This window comes from Pelobates fuscus, chromosome 3 (genome assembly GCF_036172605.1).
Source record: "Pelobates fuscus isolate aPelFus1 chromosome 3, aPelFus1.pri, whole genome shotgun sequence".
In the NCBI taxonomy this organism is placed as follows: domain Eukaryota; kingdom Metazoa; phylum Chordata; class Amphibia; order Anura; family Pelobatidae; genus Pelobates; species Pelobates fuscus.
This window is the reverse complement of record NC_086319.1, coordinates 355,173,797-355,194,357: the sequence shown is the minus strand read 5'-3', so window position 1 is coordinate 355,194,357 and position 20,561 is coordinate 355,173,797. Positions and strand designations below refer to the sequence as shown.

General features: G+C 44.5%; 1 protein-coding gene across 1 annotated transcript in view; it reads right to left on the bottom strand.

Annotated features, from left to right (window-relative positions):
* LOC134603325 (asialoglycoprotein receptor 1-like) overlaps window positions 1-8,429 on the bottom strand; it is a 46,325-nt gene extending 37,896 nt beyond the window's left edge. The window contains exons 1-2 of the mRNA XM_063449187.1: window positions 8,310-8,429; window positions 3,127-3,234 (exon numbers count right to left, since the gene is read on the bottom strand). Of these exons, the coding sequence (XP_063305257.1) occupies window positions 3,127-3,234; window positions 8,310-8,367 (166 nt within the window). The 5' untranslated portion in view covers window positions 8,368-8,429. The remainder of the gene's footprint in view (window positions 1-3,126; window positions 3,235-8,309) is intronic.
* Between the last annotated feature and the right edge of the window lie 12,132 nt (window positions 8,430-20,561).

Here is a 20,561-nt window from a genome sequence, read left to right as displayed (position 1 = left end):
TACATACAAACACTGCATCCACTACACAAACACACTACATCACTGTACACACACTACATCCACTACTAAAACACTCTCTGCATTCACTACACATTAACACTCTGCATTCACTACACTAACACACACTGCATCCGCTACACACTAACACACCCTCTGCATTCACTACACATTAACACACTCTGCATTCACTACGCTAACACTCACACTCTGCATCCGCTACACACTAACACACTCTCTGCATTCACTACACACTAACACACACTCTGCATTCATTACACACTAACACACACTCTGCATTCACTAAACTATGCACACACTCTGGATTCACTATACTGACACACACTCTGCATTAACTGTACACACAGCATCCACTACACAAACATCCTGTATTCACAGTACACACACTACATCCACCACAAATTAAAACACTCTGCATTCACTATACACAGACACTGCGTCTAATACACACACTACATCCACTACAGACACTGCATCCACTAAACACATTTCATATAGTACATTCAAACACTACATCCACTACACAAACACACACTACATCACTGTACACACACTACATCCACTACTCAAACACTCTCTGCATTCACTACACATTAACACTCTGCATTCACTACACTAACACACACTCTGCATCCGCTACACACTAACACACCCTCTGCATTCACTACACATTAACACACTCTGCATTCACTACACTAACACTCACACTCTGCATCCGCTACACACTAACACACTCTCTGCATTCACTACACACTAACACACACTCTGCATTCATTACACACTAACACACACTCTGCATTCACTAAACTATGCACACACTCTGGATTCACTATACTGACACACACTCTGCATTAACTGTACACACAGCATCCACTACACAAACATCCTGTATTCACAGTACACACACTACATCCACCACAAATTGAAACACTCTGCATTCACTATACACAGACACTGCGTCTAATACACACACTATATCCACTACAGACACAGCATCCACTAAACACATTTCATATAGTACATTCAAACACTACATCCACTACACAAACACACACTACATCACTGTACACACACTACATCCACTACTAGAAACACTCTCTGCATTCACTACACATTAACACTCTGCATTCACTACACTAACACACACTCTGCATCCGCTACACACTAACACACTCTCTGCATTCACTACACACTAACACACACTCTGCATCCACTACACAAACACACACTCTGCATTCACTGCACAAACAGTATCTAATACACACAAACACTACATCCATTACACACATTCTAATTCACTTCCACTATACACACCACATTCATTCCTGCATCATTGTCAGCGGACTAGGTAGGGCGTGGGCGGGCCTGGGAGGGAAGGGGGGGAGGGGGGCAGACCTTGTGCTTTGTCAGGGGGCCCAAAATTTCTGATGGCAGCCCTGCACCGGAGAGAGGAACGCGCGCCAGCAGGGAATCTCTGGAGCTGTGAGTCGGCAGACGAAATCCATGTGGACCAATGCGAAAGGGCGGGCCCATTCAAACTGGGTTTGCGCCATTCTCCTGATTGGTCAGCACGAACACTGGGCACTGATTGGTCGCTGCAAGGTGCAGACGACCAGTCAGAGAGGCAGTGCTCTTTTAAACTGAGTTTCACGCCCTTTCACCTGATTGGGCAGCAAAACTCCTCTCCTCCATGCGAGCTGATTGGTGCGATTTGGTTTTGCGCCTTTCAGCTGATTGGTTGTTGCTTGGTTTGGGCAGGAAGTTTGAATTCGCTGGACTAAACCAAGCAACTTCATAGAACTAATTTCGGGGATGTACGGAGCCACAAGCCCCTAACTTTAGATGATTTCTCAGGCTCTGTACATCCGATAGCCCCGCTATTTGAAGGGATCCTAGTGAGGACCTTGGGCTATCTAGCGATGTATGTTTTAACTCTGTAACCCCCTTCCCTTCCCGGGGCGCCGAGCCCCAAAAGTTACCCACATATGGAATATGTTTTAATGTGTATCCTGTGTAGTGTTGGTATCTCCCAGAGCAGGAGATGGCTATCTGTAACCCAGCCCCCTCCTGCCTGGGATTGTGTTGTCCTGAATGGAGACCCACTAAGGGGTTTGTGCATAAATTAAGCCTGTTTCCAATAAAGATTGCAAGTGTTTTAACCTCTAGAACTGTGTCTTGTGTGGTTACTAGAGGGAAGGAAGATTTAACCCCTGTGTCTGCTGTTCCAGGGGATGCAGCGGGGAAGTCCTTGTAAGGACTAAGAGAGCTAGTTCCCTTACCCGTTTCCCCTGGTTCCAGCTAGGAAGCAACCCCTCTGGCGGAGTTACCCAGCCGGGGTACAGGGATCTCCGCTACAGATGGTACAGGAAGGGAACATTAAATGACAAGGTGGAGGGAGAAACACAACATTTATATTGGGTTTCACCCAACTGCTATATTATCACAAATGACTAATAACAAATCACTAGTGGATTCTCTAAAGTAATACTGTGATAAAATAATATTACAGGAAAATCTAGTATTGGACGACTAGATTTGTGTATGCAGGATCAGAAGAACCATTACGAATTATTAATAGCTTGCTGTGTAAATGAATTGAAGCACACAGAAATCCTGCAGAGAAATCAGTTGATGGCAGTCATGACATAATAAAACATGGTGAGTCTGGTAAATCTAACCTGGAAATTGTAACGCTAAGATCGGGGATAGGGAGAGCTAGCTTGTGTGGATGGAGGTCAGTGTTATATATGCTGAGAGAGCAGATAAAAAAGATAAGTGAAGAATAATGAAGAAAACCGAGGAAAGACTGGTGGAAAAATAAAGTGTGTGCTCAATCAATTGTTCATATTATGACCAAAATTGATAACTGTCTATCCAACCCTAAACTACGACAGGGAGTCCGAATCAAAGATGATATTTAAAGCCACCTCCTCTAGATTAACACAGGATGTGAAGAATTTTCTGTAATGGGAAGAATTGTATTAACATTCGATACTTATCTCTAGGACTGATGCCTTTTAAGTTATTGACCACAAGCTTTGCAAATTGAAAGCAGCATCAGGTATACACAGTTTTAACAATTGCTCCTTGTGTGGTATCTGTACTTACTCGTATATAAGACATATATGAATAGTCCAAGGATCAGTAAGAAACAGATTGCCAGTAGAATGTATGGCAGACAGAAGGGACGTTTAGTTTTGTTATACTTCTCTGAATCTGGAAAAAGATTGATTAAGGAAAAATTATTAAACTGGATTCACAGGTGGACATATAATACAGCAGTCGTGGTGTATTTAGGATTTGTGCTGCCCTAAGCAGGACGGTGCTCCCCCCCTAATTTAAATTTTCCCCACCCCTTCCTGTCAAGGCCGCACTTTGACTGACAGACGCTCACTCACTGACAGACGCACACTCATTGACAGATGCACACTCTCATATACACTGACAAACAATGACATACACACAGTGGCGTACACACAACCCATGGGGCCCCGGTGCGAAAACTGATCCGTGGGCCCCCCCACCTCGCTTACTCTGCGCGGGCTGGGGCCGCAACGCAGGGCTGCGACCCGTGCGACCACGGTATGTACGCCAGTGCATGCATAAACACATACACTTAAAGGACCACTACAGACACCCAGATCAAATCAGCTCAATGAAGTGGTCTGGGTGCCAGGTCTCTCTAGTTTTAACCCTGCAGCTGAAAACATAGCAGTTTCAGAGAAACTGCTATGTTTCACTGAGGGTTAATCCAGCCTCTAGTGGCTGTCTCATTGACAGCCGCTAAAGGATTTTCTGCGATTCTCACTGTGAAAATCACAGTGAGAAGACGCTGAACGTCCATAGGAAAGCATTGAGTAATGCTTTCCTATGGGCGGTTTGAATGCACACGTGGCTCTTGCCACGCATGTGCATTCGGAGCTGAGAGGCGGATCGGGACGGAGAGATCCCCAGCGCCAAGGGAGTCCGGCGCTGGAGAAAGGTAAGTGCTTTAGACACACACACACACTCTCATGAACAGACGCACACATTTACTGACAGACACACACTCAGTGACAGACGCACACACACACTAACACACACACACACTCTAACACTAACACACACTTATACACTCACTAACACACACTCTACACACATACTAACACACAATCTACACACACACTAACACACTCACTAACACACTCACTAACACACACTCTACACACACACTAACACACACACACTAACACACTCACTAACACACACGCACGAACACCAACACACTCACTAACACCAACACACTCACTAACACCAACACACTCACTAACACCAACACACTCACTAACACTAACACACTAACACTAACACACTCACTAACACACTCACTAACACTAACACACTAACACACTAACACACTCACTCACTCACACTAACACACTCACTCACTCACACTAACACACTCACTCACACTAACACACTCACTAACACACTCACACTAATACACTCACTAACACACACACACTAACACACTCACTAACACACTAACACACTAACTAACACTAACGCACTCACTAACACACACACACTAACACTCACTAACACACTCACTGACACACTCACTCTAACACACTCACTCTAACACACTCACTCTAACACACTCACTCTAACACACTCACTAACACACACTAACACACTCACTAACACACTAACACTAACACACACTCACTAACACCAACACACTCACTAACACCAACACACTCACTAACACTAACACTAACCCACTAACACACTCACTCTAATACACTCACTAACACACACACTAATACACTCACTAACACACACACACACTAACACACTCACTAACACTAACGCACTCACTAACACACTAACACTAACACACTCACTAACACACACACACTAACACTCACTAACACACTCACTAACACTAACACACTAACACACTCACTAACACTAACACACTCACTAACACACACACACTAACACTCACTAACACACTCACTAACACTAACACACTCACTAACACTAACACACTCACTAACACTAACACACTCACTCTAACACACTCACTCTAACACACACACACTAACTAACACTAACACACTCACTAACACTAACACACTCACTAACACACTCACTAACACTAACACACTCACTAACACACTCACTAACACACTCACACGTTTTTTTTTGTTTGAAATTTAATCCCCCCAGCCTCCTTACCTGTGGGAGATCTGAGGGGATTCCCTGGGGTCCAGTGGTGCTGCTGGGCTCCTGGGGGGGGCGGTCACCCGGCTGGCCGGTCCTGCGGGCGCGCGAGGGAGCACTGTCCCCTGGGTGCTCCCTCTTCAGCTCCCTCGCGCGCCGCGTACTGATACCGGAGCCGGAAGATGACGTCATCTTCCGGCTCCGGTTTCAGTGCGGTGCGCGAGGGAGCTGAAGAGGGAGCACCCAGGGGACAGTGCTCACTCGCGCGCCGGCCAGCCTGCCGGGTGACAGCAGGGCCAGCCTCGGGGGGCCCTGAGGTGGCCAGCTCCTGGGCCCCCCAGCAGAAGAGGCTGGCCCTGTGGGTACATACCTGGGTCGCAGGGCGGCCGGGCCCCCTGGTGGGCCGGGCCCCTGTCGCAGCCGCGACCCCTGCGACCCCGGTATGTACGCCACTGCATACACACACTGACAGATGCACACTCACTGACAGACGCACACACTCATTGACAGACGCATACACTCATTGACAGACACACACTCTCATATACACTGACAAACAATGACATATACACACACTATTACTTGGACACACACTGACAGACGCACACTCACTGACAGACGCACTCTCTCACTGACAGATGCATGCACTCACTGACATACACACGCACGCACTGACCGACACACACACATTCACTCACATAGACACACACACTTGTAGACACATACTTACAGACATACACACTTACAAACACACACACACTTACAGACACACAAACACATACACACTTACAGACACATACACACATTTCACTGACAGATGCACACTTTCACTGACAGACGCATGCACTCACTGACAGACGCACACACACATTCATTCACATAGACACGCACACTTACAGACACACACTTACACACACACACACATACACATTTACAGGCACACACACATTCACTTACAGACACACACACATACATTCACTTACAGACACATACACACATACACATTTCTCCCAGCACTCACAATTATTTTATTTTATTTTTTTATTTGAAATCCACCCAGCCTCCCTGGGAGAGCTGGAGTGGATTCCTTACCTGTCTAGTAGGGCTTCTGGTCGGGCAGGCAGAATAGGCGGTGAGGGAGCTCTGATTTTCCTGCTCAGCTCCCTCACGTGCCGCTTAGTGATGCCGGGAGCCAGTCTAACGTTATATTCCGGCTCCCGGCTTCATTAAGTGGCACGGAGGGAGCTGAGCAGGAAGAGCTCAGGTGAGTATGATCCCTCACTGCCCGCTGCCCGTCGCCAGCCTCGGGCCAGCTCTTGAGCCCCCCAAGACACGAGGCAAGCGAGGCATCTGCCTGGGCATTTGGGGGCGGCTTATTTTGCCGCCCCCTGCAAAGTGCCGCCCAAGGCAGATGCCTTGTTTGCCCCGCGGAAGACACGTCCCTCACTGTCAGCCTCTGGAATATAATGAATGTGATAATGCATTAGTCTTTATATCTTACTCGATTCCAGCTGATTGTTTTGTGTGTTTTTTTTTAAACTAAAACAAAACCATCAAAATCTATTACCGAATGGGAGTCTATGCACATACTGCATAATATTACACATTACACATCTGTTGGGTTAGCCATAAGTACCTTAAGTACCTTGCTGACCCACATTTAACAATCCTATTTTTACTAGCATATATATTTGTATTTTTCTTTCAAATTTAGGCTATTTATTAACATAATTAAATAATTATATGTGGGTGTGCTAATAAAAAAATAATACTAATTAGATAATAATAAACAAAATATATATATATATATATATATATGTCACAATACATCTCCTTTTACACACAAGATGTCAGTTTTATACTGTGCTTGTAATTGTATTACCTTACTTGTACTATTCATTGAGAATGTAATAGTAAAGACCAATAGTTTTTTGTATTGGATTTTTAACATTTCACTTTAAGAGCTGGGTTGCATTCTAATTATTGCACCAAGAGCTGTATTTGGTAGGCTTTTTAAATAAAATCTTTGGTGAATGACTAACTATCCATTGTGATCTTAATAAAGTCCTAGAATCGGGACAAAACACATCAACCTAGTAATAACGTTCTATTATTTATATACCAGTAATCTATTGAATTTTCAGTTGCTTAAACTCAGTTATAGCTCAAAGGAATTCCCTATAGAGCATTTCATTAGTGCAGCGCAGCTTACCATTAAACCCTGGAAAAGGGGAGAGGATATTAACATGGGGAGTGGGACACTATAGCGTTAGGAATACATATTTCTATTACTATTGCAATAATGTTCCTTTAAGTTTTTCAATAAACTTTATTCAACAGTGGAGCTCAGTGCTGTTAAGTTGCCCTTAGTGAATATGATTCGGAAACGAATGCAACATAGCGAATTTTCATTTAAATGGCTTTGTCAATACGCCGAACTGAGCTAAAGAAAGTCCTCGGATAATTTATCATTGCCAACTGCACCCTACCAAATGCACTGTCTGGTGCTAATTTTCCAGGGCAAATGGAACTCATTTAAAAGATGTCATCTTCCGTACCTAGTCTATTAAATCTCCATGTATTATGCATTCGTTGTGTGTAATATCATTGAAACTAGTTCATTAATTAAAAAAAAAAGTTATTAACTTCAAATTCAAAGTGAATTTCAAATATAATGTCAAATAGGAAAAATTGGAACATATTCTCTCAACGATGCTTCCATTTATGCTAATTTGGCTTTCATTTCAAATTCACTACGAATTAACATTTTATTCTCTCTTTAGTAAATATCCCGATGGGAAAATAGAGACTGTTTCCAGTTCAGCTAATTTTTACCTGAAATTTGGCATCTACGTTAAAAGTCTCCCTAGTGACAAACCCTGTCAATGGGAATTCAGGCGAATGGCAAAGGCGATTGTATACTTTAAGCTTGGCTTATCTCCAACACTTTTCCAGATTGACTGTTTGTGAAGATTTGAAAAGAGAATTACAATCCCGATTTCCTTTTTAGTAAGTACATACTGCAGCCTGCAGGAGTTATATTGACAGACCATCTTGAAGTAGAAACAAGTAAAACATTTTACCTTCAAACAGCATACGCTGGTTGGCTTTCTCGTTGCATATGCTGCAGTCTGGGTCCATGGTTGAATTCAAATGCTTACTCACTACATTTACTTGTTTTTAAGTCCAAAATGACTACACAGAAAGGAAACTAGTGAGATAAAATCCTGCTCACGTGAGTATTTAAAATGCTTTGCAAAGATTCCAGATTGATGTTGACTCTGATCATGCATTGGCTCTGGCAGGAGATACTGATGGTTTTGTATTACACTGTGATTTTATACTATAAGAGATAACATCTATGTAACTTTAAGGTTCATTTCTTCTATGTGAATTGCTCATTTACATGAAACATGCACTTTATTGACATAAAAATAAATGTATGGGGCGGGGCCGGACTGCCATGCTAAACGGACGCACAATGGAGTAGCTCCCGAGACACTCAACAATTTTTGGCGAGTAAAAGCTACTTTCCTACTCACCCGACGTCTGGCAACTTTAGTTCGGTGCATGAAGCCACACTGGTCCCGAGGTGAGGCTTGCTGAACGGTTTTAGTCCCTCGGAGCGGCGATCCCTGCCATCCACATGGGGACTGCTCGGACGGGGAGAGGGGCGGACGGCCGCTGCCCAGCTACCCGGCCCGCCAGCGGCAAGGCAGAAGCACGAGGCTAGGCAGATCTGGCCCCGTATCCCCCCCCCCCTGGACTGGCGGGGGTGATCCCAGTCCCCACCCCGAGGCCCATCAGAGTGCCGCAACACCAGCACTCAAAACACCAGCAAAGCGGACACAGTGCACAGAGGCCGCATCCAAAATGGCGGAGCCTGTATGACACGCACCCACGATCGAGGGCTGAACGGAGCACCCCACGAGTCAAGCAACGCTGGAGCTAACTCGAGCAAACCCAAAGCCGCAAACAGTGGCGTACACACAACCCATTGGGCCCCGGTGCGAAAACTGATCCGTGGGGCCCCCCCGCGCGCGCGCTTACTCTGCGCGGGCTGGGGCCGCAACACATGGCGGCGGGAACCTGGTCGCAGGGCTGCAACCCCTGCGACCACGGTATGTACGCCAGTGCATGCATAAACACATACACTTAAAGGACCACTACAGACACCCAGATCACATCAGCTCAATGAAGTGGTCTGGGTGCCAGGTCTCTCTAGTTTTAACCCTGCAGCTGAAAACATAGCAGTTTCAGAGAAACTGCTATGTTTCACTGAGGGTTAATCCAGCCTCTAGAGGCTGTCTCATTGACAGCCGCTAGAGGATTTTCTGCGATTCTCACTGTGAAAATCACAGTGAGAAGACGCTGAACGTCCATAGGAAAGCATTGAGTAGCATTGAGTAATGCTTTCCTAAGGGCGGTTTGAATGCGCGAGTGGCTCTTGCCACGCATGCGCATTCGGAGCTGAGAGGCGGATCGGGGCGGAGAGATCCCCAGCGCCAAGGGAGTCCGGCGCTGGAGAAAGGTAAGTGCTTAAGACACACACGCACACATTAACTGACAGACACACACTCAGTGACAAACATACATACACACTCACTAACAGACGCACACAGACACACTCTAACACTAACACGCACACTAACACACACACACACACACTAACACACACTCTAATACTAAAACACACACACACTCTAACACACGCTCACACACACTCTAACACACGCTCACACACACACTCTAACACTCACACACACACACACACTAACACACACACTCACTAACACTAACACACACTCACACTAACATACACTCACACTAACATACACTCACACTAACACACACTCACTAACATACACTCACACTAACATACACTCACACTAACATACACTCACACTAACACACACTCACTAACACACACTCATTAACACACACTCACTAACATACACTCACACTAACATACACTCACACTAAGATACACTCACACTAAGATACACTCACACTAACACACACTCACTAACACACACTCACTAACACACACTCACTAACACACACTCACTAACACACACTCACACTAACATACACTCACACTAACATACACACACTCACTAACATACACTCACACTAACATACACTCACTAACATACACTCACTAACGTACACTCACACACACACACGTTTTTTTTGTATTTTTTTTTTATCCCCTCAGCCTCCTTACCTGTGGGAGAGCTGAGGGGATTCCCTGGGGTCCAGTGCTGTCACCCGGCTGGCTGGCTGGTCCTGCGGGCGCGCGAGGGAGCACTCTCCCCTGAGTGCTTCCTCTTCAGCTCCCTTGCGCACCGCATACTGATACCGGAGCCGGAAGATGACGTCATCTTCCGGCTCCGGTTTCAGTGCGGTGCGCGAGGGAGCTGAAGAGGGAGCACCCAGGGGAGAGTGCTCCCTCGCGCGCCCGCCAGCCTGGTGACAGCAGGGCCAGCCTCGGGGGGCCCTGAGGTGACCGGCTCTTGGGCCCCCCAGGAGAAGAGGCTGGCCCTGTGGGTACATACCGGGTCGCAGGGCGGCCGGGCCCCCTGGTGGGCCGGGCCCGGTCGCAGCCGCGACCCCTGCGACCCCGGTATGTACGCCACTGGCCGCAAACCACGGCGGGGGATACAGCCACAGCGCTCTGGCCTTACCTGCCATACCACTCAGATCACCACAAGGGGGCAGACACACGAGGCTCCGCAACATACAGCTGGCATACTGCACCCAACGAAAGGCACGGCTGCTAGGAATGGACTTCCGCCTAAATCAGGCACCATGACTAGACGACAGATCAGCCAAAAAAGTACTACCATACTACACTGACACTTGGGGACTAGAAACAACATAACAGCCTCCAGACTCCTTGCCAAATTTAAAATTCCCTCACGTCCTCAGAAGGGTCTCCGAATATGCTACCGCTGAACATCACCTCACAGACATGGAATCCACTTGGGGTGGGAGAGCTACAGGGCAATCTTAATATGCCAATGTTTCTTTTGTTTTATTACCTTTGCCTCCCAGCTACTAACTATCAAGATTAAGCTTAGCGCAACATGTAATCACATACACTATGCCTAGTCAGACAAGAAGTATGTTTCACCAGATTGCTAAACAGTTTAACGTGTAATTAATCAGACAGCTCTGGTTATACAATGTTAATATCTGCCATGTTGCACCATATTGTCATTCCTCGATTAATCATACCTAACCTGACCATATGCCATACCAGCATGATCACTCTGATGTTATTCAAATGTTAAACTATAAAAACAAAAAGTGCTGCTCATCTGACATGTAATGTAAGCTACTGGATAATATTCTGAAACCAATTGCAATGTCTCTGTAAACCTGTACGTTTCCCAAAGCACTACAAAAATAAAGAATGTATTTTTTTTCATAATTTTCTTTTATTTTATCACTATTTGATATGGTTTAGTTAAAGGGACACAATTGTCACAAGAAACAACTACATCTTAATTTAGTTGTTCAGAGAAAAGACAGTGTTTACATTAGTGCCTAGAGACACCTCCAGTGGCAGTCACTCAGATGGCCACTAGAGGTGCTTCCTGGATGCAACACTGACATTCAGCATCTCCACTTTCTGCATGGAGACACTGAACGTTCCCCACAGAGCTGGATTGAGGCAATGCAACTCTATGTGGAGATGTTGATTGGCACAGCGCTGCATTTTGCTGAGCAGGTGCAAAAGCCTACCAAACTTTCCTATGGGAAAACATTGAATTGGCTAAGGTCATCAGACGTGATGATCTCAGCCAAGGAGATGGAGCGGGGCAATCCTCCACGAGGCCAGTACTGGAAAAAGGTGCGTAAAACACCTTTTTAACAAGGGATAAGGCCCCCCTTAACACCTTAACACCTAGAACTATAGTGTCAGGAATGCTTGTTTGTATTCATGACACTATAGTGTTCTTTTAAAGAGCTGATGAGGAGGGAGCCTGTAGCGCCCCCTAATAACATGCCAGTGAATTAATTCTCTGTGATATTTCCTAAAAAATGCACCGATAACCATACTGTTGAATACAGAAACTGCAACCACAATCACCTGCCAGCCAGGAATCTCTGCCAACATCTTCTGCTCTGGTAGTAATCAATCACTGTGGCCTCCATACACTCAGACAGAAATTGATCCCTCTTCCCACTCCTTCCACTCAGGCAAGAGGTGATCCCGATGCCTGCTACCAACTCCATCTTTATAAAGATGCTTTTTATCGGTATAGCCTAGCTTTTTGCATACAGGTCTCTGTAGCTAAACCAAGATGCCTGGAAGCAGTGCAGTCAGAAGACAGGTCCTTTGACTCTGTCATTGGGCTCTTAAAAAGTGGCATGCTGAGACACTGTTTCAAAAGGATCTGGATGACCTCTTTATTTTTAAACTGAATCCAACATTTAACTTATTGTGAGGCATTCAAACAGTGCTTAAAGTGACACTCCAGGCACCCAGACCACTTCTGCCCATTGGAGTGGTCTGGCTGCCAACTCCCACTATCCTTAACCCTGCAACTGTAATTAATGCAGTTTTCATAAACTGCAATAATTACCTTGCAGGGTGAACTCCTCCTCTAGTGGTTGTCTAGTAGACAGCCACTAGAGGTCACTTCCTGGTCCATAGCACAGAAAACCTGTGTTATAGTGTCGCTGGACGTCCTCACGCTGTGTGAGGACCTCCAGCATCGCTAAAATCCCCATAGGAAAGCATTGAAAAGCATTCCACACGCCGCACTGCACCCCTCAGCAGTTTGCACGGACTGAACGCTCCACGTGGCCACGCGACCTGGAATAGGAAAAAGCAACTTGCACTATACTTACCATTTGGCAATAACGAACCACTTCTCCTCTTTTTTTTGCATGGACCAAATACATCTCACAGCCGCTGCTTCCCATGAATTAATTCCGACGCTGCCCACTTGAATGGCACGTCCTTATATAGTTTGAAGTACGTGACATAACACCCACCCTTAAAGTGACCAGGTAATCTAGGAGACCCAATTATCATACATTTTGGAGTTACAGAGATGACATGGACCAATCAGAAAGTTTTGGCCCTTATTCAGTGCACTATCGTGGTTTTTACCTCGATATGTTTTATGTATATAGTAAGTCTCTCTTGATATTCTGATATTTACCATGGCTTGTATTTTTCTTCATGTATTTCTTCTTTTTTCTTGCATGCCAGTTTCAGACGATGAGGGCAGTGGAGACATCAGTAGTCAATGCTAGATTAGGTGAGCATGCTAAATAATAAATAATCCATACAATATATGTTTTTCCATACAGCTAGAGAAGCAAGATGACAACTGCCCTGCTTAGGTCTTCAAATCTTGAGTGTCTTCAAATCATGTTAAAGGGGAAAGACAGGTGGAGCTGGTTGTGACAGAGCTTCCGTACTCTGACTGAGTACCTAAGTACCCACCAGGTCAGCTTCCGAGCTGCTCCAGGGACCCTGGAACTCTTCAGCAGAGATAACTCATTCCAGGTAGGTATTGTCCCCTTTGCATTTGCCTCATTAGCTCCTTTCCCAGGCAGATATTCATACCTCCGCCTGCACTGTGGCCAGCTACTGCCTTTACAAAGGCACTTGGATGGAAAATGGAGAGAGACATTGATGGGGGGAGAGAGACATGGATGGGGGAAGAGAGACATGGATGGGCGAGAGGCATGGAAAGAAGGGGAACAGAGACATGGAAAGAAGGGGGAAAGATGAGACATGGATGGAAGGGAGGTAGAAGCAAGCAGTGTGGAGTGTGCAGTCACACCTTACTCTGCCTGGAGATTGCAGAGATCGAGCGGAGTGGACAGTGCAGCTACCAACCTGGCTGAGTCTACAGTTTGCAGAAGGACTGAGGGAGCTAGCGGAGCAGACACTCCAGATAGTGGCGTTACTACTGAGATAGTAAGTAACTTGAGGTGAAGCTTTTGAGTGAATTCTATATGTTTACCCAGGATTACATATTGTTTGCATGAAAATGATTCGTCATTTTAGTTGGTGTTGATCTAGGTCAAACTCTTTTTTTATTTTTTTATTTTGCGTCCCACATAAACTTAAGCCGTGTTTATTTGGCCCGAGTTAGCCTTTGAGTTTGACATGTTTTCCCTAAAAGATTGACCACATGCTGTATATGAAGTGTATACAATATGTATTGTACACTGCTTATTGTATCGTTTGATGTATATTTTTCTTTTATTCTTTTAATAGATGACTTTGTTTTGAAACTGTTGAAGAAAATTGCTGTCATTCTCTCTGTGTTTACTATGTTGGAGGAAATGGATTTTGCTGAGTATTTTGTTTCCTCTTTGAAAAATGTTGATGTGGAATAATATGAAAAATGCTGACATAGAGGAAATATTTCTTTTTTTAGCCGATCCCCTCCCAATGACATGTATGCACAGACAAATTTTCATTTTGCATTAAAATGATTAAATTATTTTAATGATATCTCCTTCTCTTCTCAGATCTTAGAAGTACCTCTTGGTCCAAACACTGCCTGGCTCCTAGTTCTCTTACCCACTGTACTGACCAATAGAGAAACCCGGGTAGCTAAATTACACTATCTGCTCAATCCAGTGGTGGTTGAGTAAAGTGGAAGTAATGAAGATGGTGTTGCCAGGGACAGGTGAGCAGAAGGATAGGGATATTTTAGTAATGAGTGAAGTATAGAAGGGAGAACATTATATAGAGTAAATGTGTTTTGTCATATAGATGTGAAAAATTACATATGCACATATATAATCATAGACAAATATATACATACATATACCTATGAGTGTTTAAACCATGGTTAAGGATGCAGTTGGTGAACAGAGGGATTTCAGGTAAGGAGAGATTTAGTGACTTGGTGTGTTTTGAAAACCAGTAGTGAGAATATAGGGAGGGAGGTGGAATAGAACCAGGGCCGGACTGGCCCACCGGGATACCGGGGAATTTCCCGGTGGGCTGGTGGACTTGGGGCCGGCAGTGCAGCATTTCACACATTTTTCCCTCCTGTGAGGTTTTGTGTGAGGCTGGGGCAGATAATTACCTAAGTGGCTGCTACACAGACAGAGGTGACAGCCAGCTGCAGCAGGGAGGAGAGAGAGTCTCCCACACTGCCAGCTCCTCTGCACGGCCTGTCTGGTAGGATCCAGCCCCCGCACTGGAGCTCCGCCCACCAGCCTCAGCCTGGTGAACTTTCACACAGGAAGAGGAAGTACAGGAAGCACCTGAACAGGATCCACACTGCTAGTGACAGGTAATTGTATGATTGATACTGAGTGAGAGAGAGAGAGAGAGAGAGAGTGTGGGTGAGAGACAGTGAGAGAGAGAGTGTGGGTGAGAGAGTGTGAGAGACAGTGAGAGAGAGAGTGTGAGAGACAGAGAGAAAGAGTGTGAGAGAGTGTTAGAGAGAGTGAGAGAGTGTTAGAGAGAGAGAGAGAGTGTGTGAGAGACTGAGAGAGAGTGTGTGAGTGAGAGAGAGTGTGAGAGACTGAGAGAGTGAGAGAGAGAGTGTGTGAGAGAGAGAGTGTGAGTGAGAGAGAGAGTGTGGGTGAGAGAGTGTGAGAGACAGTGAGAGAGAGAGTGTGAGAGACAGAGAGAAAGAGTGTGAGAGAGTGTTAGAGAGAGTGAGAGAGTGTTAGAGAGAGAGAGAGAGTGTGTGAGAGAGTGAGAATGAGAGAGTGAGTGAGAGAGAGTGTGTGTATCAGTGAGCTTGTGGTGTGCTTGTGTGTATCAGTGAGCTTGTAGTGTGCTTGTGTGTATCAGTGAGCTTGTAGTGTGCATCAGCGAGCTTGTGGTGTGCTTGTGTGTTTGTCAGTGAGCTTGTAGTGTGCTTGTGTATCAGTGAGCTTGTAGTGTGCTTGTGTGTGTATTAGTGAGCTTGTGTGTTTGTCAGTGAGCTTGTGGTGTGCTTGTGTGTATATCCGTGAGCTTGTAGTGTGCTTGTGTGTGTATCAGTGAGCTTGTGTGTGTATCAGTGAGCTTGTGGTGTGCTTGTGTGTATCAGTGAGCTTGTAGTGTGCTTGTGTATATCAGTGAGCTTGTAGTGTGCATCAGTGAGCTTGTGGTGTGCTTGTGAGCTTGTAGTGTGCTTGTGTATCAGTGAGCTTGTAGTGTGCTTGTGTGTGTATCAGTGAGCTTGTAGTGTGCTTGTGTGTGTATCAGAGAGCTTCTGTGTGTCAGGAAGCTTGTGTGGGTCAGAGCACTTCTGTGTTTGTCATTATCAAGCTTGTGATAGTCAGAGAGGTTGTGTGTGTGGTGAGCTTGTCTGTAGTTAGGTTGTGTTTGTCACTGAATTTGTCTCTAGTGTGCTTGAGTGAATGTCAGTGAATTTGTGTACGGCAGTAAGCTTGTCTGTAGTGAGCTTGTGCATGTGTCAGAGAGCTTTTGTGTTTATCGGTGAGCTTGTCTGTAGTGAGCTCTTTTGTGTCAGTGAGCTTTTCTGTAGTCAGTGTGTGTGTGCCATTGAACTAGTGTGATTTATTAATGTGGGACATTCTTTTAATATATATATATATTTCCTGAAATTATACAATTGACACACTGATGCCGATATGCTGATATTGGCATGGAGTGTTTCCCTGCTTAAAGAATTGTCCCCAAGCAGAGCCAGTCACAACGGACAGGGAGCGTCCTGGAGGGTGGTGGTTATAGCACTGTAACACCCATGGATCATCTAGAGCGAGGGGCTGCAGGTAAGACAAAAGTCTTCTTCAAAGTGCATACATATAAACAATACAAGCATACTATGTGACACAATGAATTAGAGGTCTGAAATATTTTTTTTCCAGGGCTGCTTTCTGTTCCCAGTCCGGCCCTGAATAGAACACAATTTTAAATTAAGAAATAAAGGGAAGCCATATGAAGTACATGCAATTCTTGAATAGATCTTCCAGAGATAATACCTCTGCTTAGGCTTTTCTGCAGGGCTTTGTTGCTTTCGAGTACTGGGTGTTGATAATCAATGCTGTTATTATGGGTTGTGTTGCTTTGAGTATCCATTTAAATAATGTAATTGTAGTCTCCTTGTGTTTACATAAAAAAGCTAAATGTGATAATGCTGCAGAAGAAAGGCAATATACGAGAAAATCCTTTATGTTATGTTTTTAAAGCACATCTTCCACTTTTTAAGGTATTACTTTCAAATACTGCGAGCCATAGAAAATAGTGTGTTGTTCTCACGAATACCACTAGATGTCACTGCTGTGTACAAGTTACTCATTAGCCATTTACCAGATTTAGGCATTACACATTATTAGGAAGGGAATATATTATTGACTTAGTGTTTAAAAGAGCACCTTGATATTAATCATGGTAGGGCAGATATTATTATTGTATCTGTGCATGTATTGCAGATTTTTTTATATGTCATTTTAATCAATCAGATCCTGAAAATATCTATAATTTGATACAATCTTTACTTCAACAATAAACTGACAATAAGCTGAAACATTTACAAAGTTCAATAAATTAAACTGCGTATTTGTCATAAATAGAAGTTCGTAAAAAGTAATTGGAAAAAAAAAAAATAATTAGCAGAGGATGGTTTCGATCCATCGACCTCTGGGTTATGGGCCCAGCACGCTTCCGCTGCGCCACTCTGCTGATATGACTTTAAGAGAGTGTTAATGTCTTTACAATGAGCACACAGATATTGTCTTATATTCACTTTACTTCTATAGAATTTTTTAACTTATTCCTTATGTAACCCATGTGTCTGCTTCCTTGCCTATAGTTACTATGGGCATGCAATCTCTTCCTGTTACCTTTATAGGTGACCATCAGTCAGAATATATGCAGTATGTTGGCTAATCATGCACTCAAATGCCTTGCTCTTCTGTGTACAGCTGTAAATCACCTGAGTTTCCAGTGAATACGTAAAAGGTAGGGATAGAACAATAGATGCGGTAAATTGTTATAGTTTGGACACAGATTTATATGTATGTATTTATAGTCATATTTATTTTATGTTACTGTAGGTCAGCCGAGAACTGGGTAACCCTCACATGTCGGGTATGCAGGGCTAGCCCAAGACATTGTGCTTCCTGGGTCCAAGGATGAAATGCTAACCCACTCTCACGAAAAACCCCACCCACAAAAACACGTCCTCATCCATTATGTCATGGAGTGTGTATAGTATGCAGTCAGTCAGGGTGCTCTCCGCAGCTGTGACCCCTGCGACCGTGGGCCACCGGCATAAAATCAGGGCCGATGCCAGGGACCTGATGGGCTGCCGGCTGACGGGCATGAGAGGGCGCACTGCACAGTGCTCCCCTCTTGCTGGTCACAGAATGTAGCGTGACTGAGCGGACTGCGGTCTAACAGGAAGTGCTCCCAGTGAGAGTACTTCCTGTTAGATCAGGTACCGGTGACAGCTCGGAGTTGAGCAGGTATGAGAGGGGGATTGGGGAGATCTAGGCAAATAAGAACTGGAGGGGTGTGGCAGATGAGATACATGAGGGCTTGGGGGGGAATGAGACACATGGGGGGATGAGATACATGGGGGAATGATGGAATGAGACACATGGAGGGAGTGCAGGGGGAAATGAGATGCCTTTGGGTGACAATGAGACACATGGAGGGTATGAGACATATGGAGGAGCTGGGAGGGAGAATGAGAAACAAGGAGGGTCTGAGGGGGGAATGATACACATAGTGGGGCTGGAGAGGAGATTGAGACACATGGATGGGCTGTGGGGGGAATGAGGGTTGCCAAGTCAATTACGCATCTGTATGCAGTGTGTGTAGTGAATGCATTGTGTGTTTGTTGTGTTGTGTTGAGTGGAGTGGAGTGGAGTATGTGGAGTATGTGTTTGTGTAGTGGCCAGGAAGGGGGGACAGTATATTTCCTGGTGGTCTGGTAGCACAGTATGTTTGTACAATGAAGAGCGGCAATGTCGAATTATCGGTAGTGCTAGTGTACTTAGCTGTACGTTGACCCAGATACTGGACGAATTCTTTTTTATTATCCATATCCTATGCTAAAATAGTGACTACACTTTTTATGAAATAATAATAAAAAAAGATTTTTTTTACCGAACCCTGATCCTGAGGTGATGAGAAATACCAGCTGGCCCCCCATTACATCGGGAGAGGCACCCTAAGAGCGCATTTACTATCTACATCTTGTGAGTGCAAAAGATTGCTGCGCAAAAATATTGTATTTTATAACAATATCACACTATGTTATGTTTTATATTTCTCCTGTAGATTTACACAGCCATATCCCGAATCCTCTTTGTTTTATGGTCTGGTAGCACAGTATGTTTGTACAATGAAGAGCGGCAATGTCGAATTATCGGTAGTGCTAGTGTACTTAGCTGTACGTTGACCCAGATACTGGGTACACTACACGGACAACAGCAGTCTGATTTAGTATACTGTGCAGAGATTGCTGCTGTCATCGCAGCTGATGACTGCCACCTATCGGTACCCTTTCCACGTCACTGTTGCAGTGGTGGCTCTAGTGAGCAGCAAGCAGGACCACTAGCTGGCGAGATAACGCTAACCGCATGTGTCTGCCGCGTTCAGCCACGGTCAACTAATAGCTTTGGGCATGTGCACTGAGATGCAGAGAAGTAGGTACCGTAACTGTTGATTGTTCCAGGATCTTTACCTAGGTAAAATGTGACAAAATTATAAAAATCACAGAATTTCATAGCCCCAAGTTTTACCCTCGACTTATCCACGAGTCATAGCATATTTCACAACTTTACACTCGACTTATAGATGAGATCGACTTATAGACTAATATATACGGTAGATATATCCATTCTTGTTATCAAAGAGTGAAAATACATTTCTGTGGCATAAAATGTAAGAACCAGCCTAAACTTTTGAACTTACCACCGAAAAATGTTTTTTTTATTTGCTTAGGATCCCTTCCTGCTAACTCAAGTTCTTTGGACCATTTTTCTTGTATTTTCTGAGAACCACCTTTCTCTTTAGATGTTGTTTTACTCTGCATATTTATCAATATGAAACCAACTGTAAAATGTATCAAACACCAAAACATGACAATGAGTTACATAAAACCAACACAAACATTTACTAACGATACTAGTGATTTAACTCCTAAATACCAGATAATTGAGCAGTGAGACTGCAGGGGCATGATCTATATGCAAAAACTGCTCCATTCAGCTAAAGTTGTTGTTTTATTGACTATAGTGTCCCTTTAAGTAAGCATTTTACAATTACTTAGCTCACACCTCACCTATTGTAAAATTAAGGAAGATTGCAAATTTACTATCAGGAGAGACTGGCCAATGTATTTATATTTAGTCAAAAACATCAGGATGGCACTTGC